Source organism: Corapipo altera, unplaced genomic scaffold, assembly GCF_003945725.1.
Source record: "Corapipo altera isolate COAL_440 unplaced genomic scaffold, ASM394572v1 268, whole genome shotgun sequence".
Lineage (NCBI taxonomy): Eukaryota > Metazoa > Chordata > Aves > Passeriformes > Pipridae > Corapipo > Corapipo altera.
The window spans coordinates 5,276,945-5,286,850 of NW_020884901.1; the positions used below are offsets into that span (position 1 = coordinate 5,276,945).

The 9,906-nt window shown below is 46.0% G+C and overlaps 2 protein-coding genes across 2 annotated transcripts; both read left to right on the top strand.

The window, feature by feature from the left end:
• The first annotated feature begins 56 nt into the window (after window positions 1-56).
• CUNH9orf78 (chromosome unknown C9orf78 homolog) lies at window positions 57-3,944 on the top strand. The gene is made up of 9 exons (XM_027650296.1): window positions 57-64; window positions 173-232; window positions 487-538; window positions 753-823; window positions 1,051-1,128; window positions 1,559-1,756; window positions 2,229-2,365; window positions 3,078-3,176; window positions 3,613-3,944. Exons 1-9 carry the CDS (start codon window positions 57-59, stop codon window positions 3,702-3,704), a joined length of 795 nt encoding a protein of 264 aa, XP_027506097.1. The 3' UTR covers window positions 3,705-3,944.
• A 937-nt stretch (window positions 3,945-4,881) lies between these two features.
• On the top strand, window positions 4,882-9,022 carry LOC113950232 (torsin-1A-like). Its single transcript, XM_027649802.1, has 5 exons — window positions 4,882-5,130; window positions 5,330-5,595; window positions 6,994-7,169; window positions 7,261-7,388; window positions 7,641-9,022. The coding sequence occupies exons 1-5, from the start codon at window positions 4,926-4,928 to the stop codon at window positions 7,889-7,891; spliced, it is 1,026 nt and encodes a 341-aa protein (XP_027505603.1). The 5' UTR covers window positions 4,882-4,925; the 3' UTR covers window positions 7,892-9,022.
• The last annotated feature ends 884 nt before the right edge of the window (window positions 9,023-9,906 follow it).

The window sequence follows — 9,906 nt, forward strand, 5'->3', positions numbered from 1 at the left end:
TGGAATTTCTCAAATAAATAGAAAATACCTATTTAACCTGAAAAGTGGATGCTGATATGCAGAGGTTTAGGACAAAGTCTGACTAGAAAATTCTGTGTTAACTGCAGAAAATCAAAATAATTAATTAAAACCAAGGCATTAAGTACTAAGTCGAATGTATTTTTTTATTCAGGTTAAAACTTGAGGAAGCCAAAGAAGTTCAGAGCCTCAGAAAGCGACCCAATGGGGTGAGGTAAGGGATGGGAAGTTGTGCTTTGTCTGAGGGTGTGATGTAACAGTGAATTTCTCTCGTCTTCTGCCTCCTTCACTACAAACCATTACATGTCAGATACTGCCAAAACCGTGTTCCCGATAGAGCAGTTTCCATGTTAAAGCCTGAGGGTGGAAAAGAGGGGGAGAATTAGAGAAGGATAAGGCAATGCAGTATTCTTGGTAATATGTTTCCTTCCACTTAATTCCATTTTCTTTCCTTATCTGCCTGACCAGTGCTGTAGCTCTGCTTGTGGGAGAGAAGTTGCAAGAAGAAGCAACACTTGTGGTAAGTGCTGGGCACTTCCATCTCCTCGGGGCTGAGATGTGATGGTGTGAAGACATTGCTGTGGTCCAGCCAGTGACTGTGTGAGTCTGGCCTGGGGTGGGACTGATGTCACAGCTCAGTTCCTAAATGTTTTCTGTGCTTTCATCCAGATTTTGAAGATTAGCATTAAACTAGGGGGAAGCTTCAGGGTTTCTTGTTGTGTCTTGGTTTACAGGATGACCCATTTAAGATAAAATCCGGGGGAATGGTGGACATGAAGAAGCTGAAGGAAAGAGGCAAGGACAGGTGGGTGCATGTGAGCTCTGTAAATCTCTCTCTGGACTAGTGTTAAATGACAGCTGGTAATGAACTAACACTTTAGAGAGTTTAATATAACCCAGTTTGGCCAGTTATTTTTACCCTAACATGTTAAATTAGTTTAAAAAAACCACCACACCTACCTCCCCAAAAAAACAAACAACAAACAACACACACACCCCCCAAAACCTGTAAACATTGTGGTTTCCACTTAGGATTAATGAAGAGGAAGATCTGAACTTGGGAACTTCCTTCTCAGCAGAAACCAACAGGCGGGATGAAGATGCTGACATGTGAGTTGTGCTGTGTCTCTGGTGTTGAACTTGCCTGGGTGGTCCCTCACTATTTATTTTTTTCTGTCTTGGATTCTGAGTACTCCCAGAATATCTTCCCAGTTTTCACTGAAACTTTCCCTCACCCTTTCACTTCCTGCATGCCAGACTTGAGAAGGCTTTTTCATGGACAGAGCTGGGAGGTGCCAACCAGCCAGCTTGACATTAAATCCCAGTGGGAGCCTTCCCTGCTGGCTGTGAAAGAGCTTGGAGGATCTGATTGTTTCTTGGACAATTAATTCTTGCTGTTGATGTTAGCTGAGTTCTTTTGGAGAGATTACTCTATTCTGTCCCAGCTTTCAGGACCGGGATGCAGCTGTGCTCAGCAGGGCTGGGATGGAATGCAGGCACAGAATTAAATGCTGTGTGTCCTTCATGTGCTGCTGTTTAGGATGAAGTACATCGAGACTGAGCTGAAGAAGAGAAAGGGAATTGTGGAGAATGAGGAGCAGAAGGTGAAGCTTAAGAACGCCGAGGACTCTCTGTACGAGCTGCCAGAGAACATCCGTGTCTCCTCTGCCAAGAAGACTGAGGAGATGCTGTCCAACCAGATGCTGAGTGGCATTCCTGAAGTGGACCTGGGAATTGAGTATGTGGTTCACAGATCTGTGGGTTATGGCCAGAATTTCCAGGATAAGCAGCTGTTGGTTGGCAGAGCAGCGCTATGGGTGGATGACACAGCCCCAGTTTGGCTGTGGGGTGGGACTGAGAATTGACTGGGATTAGTGTGGTAACTAGCACAGCACAGCAACAGGGCTCGGTGCAGCTCCACTGTGTGACCTGTGGGAAAAGGCTCTTAATTTTTGTGACCTGACTCTGGCAGCTTTCTGGATGACCCATTTGTGCCCTGCACTGAAAGGATGCACGAAGATGGGAGCTTCCCTTCTGCCTTTGAAACAAAGCACCTGTTTCTATAGCAATGCCTCCTCTCTCCAAAAACACATGTACCATGTAACAGTACCATGGCAGTGCTGTTACTACCCCCCGAACCCATCCACTTAGCACTTCTGTGCCTGCTACCCTTTCTAACTATTAATATTTTTTCTTTCTTTCTCTTTTAGTGCAAAGATAAAAAACATCATCTCAACTGAAGAGGCCAAGGCCAAGCTGCTGGCAGAGCAGCAGAACAAGAAGAAAGACAGCGAAACTTCCTTTGTTCCCACCAACATGGCTGTTAATTATGTCCAGCACAACAGATGTAAGTTTTATGTAGTTCCCCTGACCCAGCTGGGACAGAGTCTGATACAGAGTCTGTGTGTTGGTACGAGCAGCTCCACAATTGCTTTTCCTGGGATGCTCATATAGACCACATCTGGCCTGGGCTTTTTCTTCTTCCTGTCAGCAAGAAGAGGGAATCTCATTGCTCATTCTCATGGCTGAACTTTCTGAACTCCCAGCTGGCAGCAACTCATAAATTTCAAGATGTTTTCTTTAAGTTGTGCCTTGAGCGTGTGTTGGAAATGCCTGCCCTGTCTGGGATGATAAATGGTGGTTTATAGTGGAGAGGGTCCATGTTTTAGGCTGCCAGAGCAGAGAGGTGGCCACAGACCTTACTAGACAGGAGAAGGGAATTAATTTCCGGGAGAGCCTCTCATGCCACAGCCATCTGGAGGAAAGGCAGCCTTCTGCTGTGTCCTTCCATGCTCACAGGGGTGACTGGGGGTCAGGTTGGTGTGTTCTAAAGGAAGTGAAGAGTGTTTGGGCCACTTCTGATGAAACAGTGCTACTGAAATTTGCTGTACCCCATCTTGCCTGTATTGATTATCCATAGAAACCCAATTCCAAGAATGGTTGTTCTAAGCTGCTGTTGTTTCTGCTAAAGATGACCTGTAACAAATGTCATAGAAATTTGTCCATTGGATAAGAGTGCTCCAGATAATATTCCTTACCTGATGTTTTCCTTCTCTCAGTTTATCATGAGGAGCTGAACGCACCAGTGCGAAGGAACAAAGAGGAGCCAAAGCCCCGTCCCCTGAGAGTGGGGGATACTGAAAGACCAGAACCTGAGCGTAAGTTCTGAATCTGAAAGGCTGTAAGGAGATACACTGAAACTCTTCAGGGAAACAGAGAAGGGATCTGGGCCTTTTTACCTCCTCTGGATGCCCTGAGCTAGGAGGGAAATGGAGCAATCCAAGTCCAAGAGAGCTGGTTGTTTGCACTTGATGTACCACTGCCAGGTCACACCTGAAGCCCCTCTGGATGGAGGATGTTTTTAGAGATGCTCAGGGGTGGAGCAGTGAAGGTCACAGCTTAAGCATGTTGGCAAAGCTGTCTGAGAAGGGTTTGGTGGAAGCTGGAACACCAAAGGGTGCAAGGTTGGGGAGCAGTGACAGCTGAAGCAATAACCTTACGTAGCAAGGGGCTGTATAAGGGAAGTGGTGGGGTTGAGACAACGTCTCCTGTCAAAGGACAGGGAAATAATATTTCCTTCTCTCTCTTTTGAAGGGTCTCCTCCAAATCGCAAACGTCCCCTCAATGAAAAAGCCACAGATGATTATCACTATGAGAAGTTCAAGAAGATGAACAGGCGATACTAATGAACATGGACTGAAGCCTTTTGAGTTGTTTGGATTTGCCGCTAATAAAGGATTTTGTGTCTGTGACCTGCGATGGATTTTGAGAAGAGTCACTACCTTCACATGCTGATGTTACCTACAAAGCTTTTCAACTGTGTGATCTTGTAGTGAATCAGTTTGCAGATGATTGTGAACTCTTTGGTCGGTGAAACCTTGTATATAACTATGTTCTTATAAATAAAGTTTTATAATGGAAAATGAGCTTTCATGGTTGGCATTTTCTAGTGAGAAAACACTTGCTTTTATACATTTTTTTTCACCCTCTTAAAAGTACGTAAAAAAATAGATCCTTTAAAAGCAGCGGCGCTGTTTGATTTATAAATGTAAAGCTCTTGGGAGCTTTATATTTAAAATACATAGCTGGTGCAGAGGCCACAGCTGGCTGCACCGTGTCTTCCCTGGAGGTGCAATGTGGGTAGTTGTAGTGAAGATCTGTAACTTTGAAAATAGCAAAAAGTGTTTTTAAGTTATTAGAAGTGACATTTTTCCTTCTGGGATCCTTGCGGATGCTTTGTGGGTGCCAGGGTGTCCTGTCAACTCAGGAGTGGCAACACCAGGGTGAGGAGGGACAAGATCAGATTTTGCATTTTTTTCAGAAAACGGGAAAAGTCTGTCTGCCAGGGTATGGATGAGTTTGTCCCAGAGCCTGGCCATAGGTGACTTTGTCCCTGAGCCCATGCAGGTGGATCCCTTGGACAGGGAGCCTTGAGACGGGAGATTTAGATTGGATACTAGGAAAAAAAATTTCCACGTTAGGGTGGTCTTGGAATAGGTTGCTCAGGGAAGTGGTGGAGTCACCAACCCTGGATTAAGAGGTGTCTGCATCTGGGTGCTGCTGATGTGGTGTAGGGGTTACAGTGGTAGTGCTGGGTTGACAGTTGGACTTGACGATCTTAACAGTCTCTTCCAACCTTGACAAGTCTATGATTTCATGACAAACACACAGACACAGAGTGTAACATTTAACAATTCCACCACGCGAGGCCGCCGCGCAGCCGGTGACAGCGGCAAGTGCCCGCCCAAACATGGCGGCCGCCCCTCAGCGCTGGCCCCGCCCATTCCCGCCCAAACATGGCGGCCGCCCCTCAGCGCCGGCCCCGCCTCTCCCACACCCGCCATGGCAGCGACGGAAGCGGCGCCGAGGGGCGGAAGCGGCGGGCCGGCGGCGGGGCCGGGCGGGCCATGAAGCTGCGGCGGGGCGCGCTGCGGGCGGCCCTGGCGCTGCTGCTGCTCCTCCCCCAGGCCGGCGCCGTGGAGCCCATCAGCCTGGGGCTCGCCATCGCGGGCGCCGCCGCCTCCGCCCTCACCGGCTTCATCTCCTACCCGCGGCTCTACTGCTACTTCAGGGAGTGCTGCCTCCACCGGCACGACCAGCGCGCCGCCGCCGGTGCGGGGCCGGGGCGGGCTCTGAGGGGAGGTGGCGGGAGGGCGCCGCGGGGGCAGCGGCGCCGGGAGCCGGGCAGAGCCTCCCCGGGGGCCGCCGCTCCAGCCCGGCCCGGCCCTTTGCCCCCTGCCCGGGGCTGCGGCCGCCACACCGCGCGGGGTGACCCCGCGCCCGCCGCTCACTGTGTGGTCTCTCCATCCAGCTCTGCAGGACACCTTGGACAAGAGGCTGTTCGGGCAGCACCTGGTGAGCAAGGTGGTTGTGAAAGCCGTGAGGGGCTTCTTGAACAACACCAACGCCAAAAAGCCCCTGGCGCTCTCCTTGCACGGGTGGACTGGGACAGGCAAGAACTTTGTCAGTAAGATCGTCGCCGAGAGCATTTATAAAAAAGGCCTGCAGAGTAAATACGTCCATCAGTTCGTCGCAACTCTGCACTTTCCTCACGCTCACAGCATCAATCTCTACAAGGTAAGAGTGTGCTCCGCTGCCCGGGGTTATAAATGTCATGGCATGATCAGTGCTACTGACCTAGGCGTTATTTTGTGCAGTAACATGTATCCCGTGCCTGTTTTGGAATCTTCAGCACAGAACGAGGTGAATCCTTACATCCATCAGGACTGTTTTTCCCGTGACTGTAAAGGTTTTTCATGTATCTTGAGCCTCTCTTTAGGGAAGAATGATGAGGTTTAATTTTCATTCTACAGTTTGCGTAGAGAGAGTTAAGGATAAACATGATTCATGGTTAGGTGATATGTTGGTGGGCACTGCAAAAAAACCCCAATTGTTCATGACTCTGGGGAACAACCCAGTGACCTCCAGGTGTGTCAGGCACCACGGCAAGCTGAAGTTTGATCTCTGAGGCATTGGTGTGTACCCTTCTGTCAGTTCTACTGCACACTGAGCAGCTTGTTTCGTTTTCTGTGGATCCGTTTCCCAGCTGTAAAGTGAAATCACAAGATATTACATTGTCAGAGAGGTACAGATAAATGTACTTGGAATTGTGTCACCTTGTGGGGTCAGTGCAGTTCTGTGGGCAGGGGGATATTGTGGAGGAGTAGCTCAAATGCATATTTTCTGGGTTTTTTTTGTTCTGACTTTGTTAACAGCAGAGTTTGAATGAGTACCACTGTCTTGTAGTACTGCATGTTTATATTCAGCTTGTATATGTTAAAAATGGGAACAGGATGGGCTACAAACTTGATTTCTAAATGGAGGAAATAGCTATTTCCTCTTTTACAGCTTATTTTTCCCCTTCTTGTAGCTGAGCTGTTTTAAAATAAAATGGAAGCTTTTCTGCATTTTTTTTGAGGTGAATAAACTTGGGAAGCTTGCTGCCCGAGGCAGTAGGAGAAACCTATTGCTACTTATTACCAACAGTGACTGCTACTTAACACCTGCAGTTCAGGGACTGAGTAAACAGAGAATATAAAAGTGATGAACCATTGAAAATAGTCAAGACATATCAACCCTTTTTTTTCCCCAATTAATTCATTAATGATCTTGAATGCAACACTTAGGTGAGAGAAAAATGCAGTGCTTAAGTCAGCTTTGTTTTTTGTGGCTGTTCCTTAGTGGGACCCATCCTTTGTCCTGCTGTGCACTTTAATTTTTGCTTTATATAGGAATATCTTTCTCACAAGGAGATTTCCTGCTTGTCCTATCCTGTCCCTTGGTGCCTTAAGATTTTTCAGATCCAGCATGAGATTTTGTTAAAAGTTTCACTTACAACTTTTAATTTTTGTCAAGAAGACAGAGCTATTAAAATGACACCAACTCTTTCATGGCAAAGTTCAGTAAACATAAGTGCTATTTCCTGTCTTTTCAACACAAACTCATTCAGCATCTTTCATTTTTATGGCACTCCAGGACCAGCTGCAGTCGTGGATCCGGGGAAATGTGAGCATCTGTCCCAGATCCCTCTTCATCTTTGATGAAATGGATAAAATGCACGCGGGACTCATTGACTCAATCAAGCCCTTCCTGGACTACTATGAGCTGTTGGATGGGGTGTCTTATAGACAGGCCATCTTCATCTTCCTCAGGTAAGAAGTGCCTTCTCAGGTTTGCAGCTCTGTGCACTCACTGCCTTTTAAAACTACCCCCAGCTACAATCTTTGTTTTCTCTTCATTTAGCAACGCAGGAGCTGAAAAGATAACAGAGGTGGCACTGGATTTCTGGAGAAAGGGGAGGACGAGGGAAGACATAAAGCTCACAGACATCCAAAATGCACTGTCTGTGTCTGTCTTCAACAACAAAAATAGTGAGTAAAGCTGGGATTGCTTTTGAGAGGGTAAAGGTTACACAAAAGGGATGGACTGTACTTAGCTGCATTTTTACAGCCATGGTTTCTACTCGATGTGGCCTCCAGTTTTTGGCTTGTGAGGAGCCACGATGCAGTTTTGGGGCCTGCAGTGAGATGAAGTGATGGTGTGCAGCAGAGGGCTGTCATGTGCCTCTTCCATGCAGTGTTGAACTAGAGGAGTGGTAACAAGCCTCTTTTTTCCCTTTGCAGGTGGGTTTTGGCACAGCACTTTGATTGATAAAAATCTCATTGACTACTTTATCCCTTTCCTGCCTCTGGAATACAAACATGTGAAAATGTGTGTCAGGGTTGAGGTTGAATCACGTGGCTACACTGTGGATGAAGACATTTTAACCAGAATAGCTGACGAGATGACCTACTTTCCCAGAGAGGAGAGAATTTATTCAGATAAAGGATGTAAAACTGTGGATGCAAAGCTGGATTATTACTATGACTTCTAATGCTTTGTTGCTGCAACCTGCAAAGAAGCAAATTTAACTTAATCACAAAGTGGAGGACCCGAGACATTTCATTTTTTAAGTACTTTTTAAAAGAAGGAACACTATTTTTTAACTGGTATGTGAATAAGCAGCAGTGCCTCTGCATTTTTATTCTGTCACCAGTCATGGCTCCTGAGCACTCCAGCCTTGTGCTGTCAAGGTAAGAAGGAACTGCTTTGGGAATTCCTGGAATTCTGACAGGGCTGAAGACTCCTTGGATCATGTGTTGATCATCGGAACCGTTTGGCAGACTGTTGACAGGTACAGAAGGACTGAGACTATGACCTAATTTTAATTGGATTTTGCTCTGATGTGGATGATCTCTAGACAATACTGAGAATTTTAATCAAAGTTCCTTTGTCTGTGAAAGGCTGCATTGGTCCTGTGTGGGGATATGCATTAAAATAGAATATGTGTCTTTTCTCCCTCAACGGTTTGAGTCTAGTAAAGATAAGGGGGGGAGGGATTCTGGAATTAAAAAATCTAGGCTCTTCTATCCAACATCATGTAGTGCCATTGTCTTTCTCAAAACAGTGGTATGATTTGGTCTTCTGTGTGTCAAACCAAGGATATGAAACTCTTTGTTATGAATACTGTTCAGAGAGCAGACTTAATGTTATAAGGAAGAGAGTTAAAATCCTTGGCTGCCACATCACTGTAATTAGTTGCTATTTTTGGTTAGTTTTTATGTATAAAGTTGCCCACAGCATGCTCTCTCCCAGGGGTGCTGTCAGGAGGGAGAACAGTGTGCTCCTGGACTGGTGAGTCAGCTTCATGGAAAGGGTGTAATGTGATGGCAAACGTGTACAGATTAAATTTTAAGCCATGGAAATGGAAAAGAGGTTTCTCTTCTTCACCCATGTGTCAAATTCAGGGGCCAGCATGCAGGATTTCCCATTTTTTTTATCTTCTCACAATACTGTGTGCCTTTGAGACAGAGGGGTGGAGACAACTCTGAAGGCATTTGAAAAAAAAAAAATGTGTCAACCAGTTACTGCAAAGGGTGTCAGACTTGTTTCTGAATGTGAGCACTGCAGAGGCTTTTTTCATTCCAGTTGCTGTTCAAAATAAACTTTTCTCATCAGAAATTTATTTCTTAGCTACCTTCTGGTGTTCTTTGCATTCAGTGATCTGATGTTAATTTTGCACAAACTTACTCCATGTTCAGGAACAGCACACTACATTCCTGGCTGTTCAAGCTCTGCTTGAGCACAGGTATCTCCCTTTTTGAGTTCAAAGGGCACAGATAGGAGATGTGACTCTGCTACCTGGTGACAGAGAAACAAATGAAGCTTGGAGTGGAAACTGCACTTCTGGACCATCAGTGCTAATAACACTCGTGGTTTTTTTTAGAGGCAAACTTCCTAGGTGTGTGTGTGCTCAATAGTATTGTAAGGATGGACTTGGAGATCAGTTAAAACCCTGCTGAACTCTTCCCACTGTGGTGCCACTGCCTGAACAACCTGCAGGCTCTAATTGAAGCCACCTGGGTTTTCAGTGGCAGCATCTTGAAGCTTTTCTCTGCAAGGAGTTAAAAAAAAGGGCCAATAAGACTCCTGCTGTTCCACTTCTTCTCTGAAGGGGTATGATATTTAAATTATCAGTCCTGGTATTTGTCAGCAAATGAGTGCTTCAAACTCAGGCATTTATCTGTTTCTTTGACTTCCTTATTACAGCAAAAACTGGCTAATGGAAAAAAGCAGATTTAATAATGATGAACTTGTCTGGTACCCTGTCCTCAAAGGAAACAGTACAACCAAGCAGCATTGTGGCTCTTCCAGCATTAAGTACTCTTACTTCTTTGTGTGCCTTTGCAGCATCAATATGAGCATTTGACATAGATTGGTAGCCAGTATTTCATTATATCACAGCCCTAAATGACTCTGGGTAGATGGAAGATTCCTCTGGAGGTGTAGGAATGATGTTCAAAGGGTGGAGGCTGCCTCTGTTTAATCTCTCTTCTATTCTGCAGACCT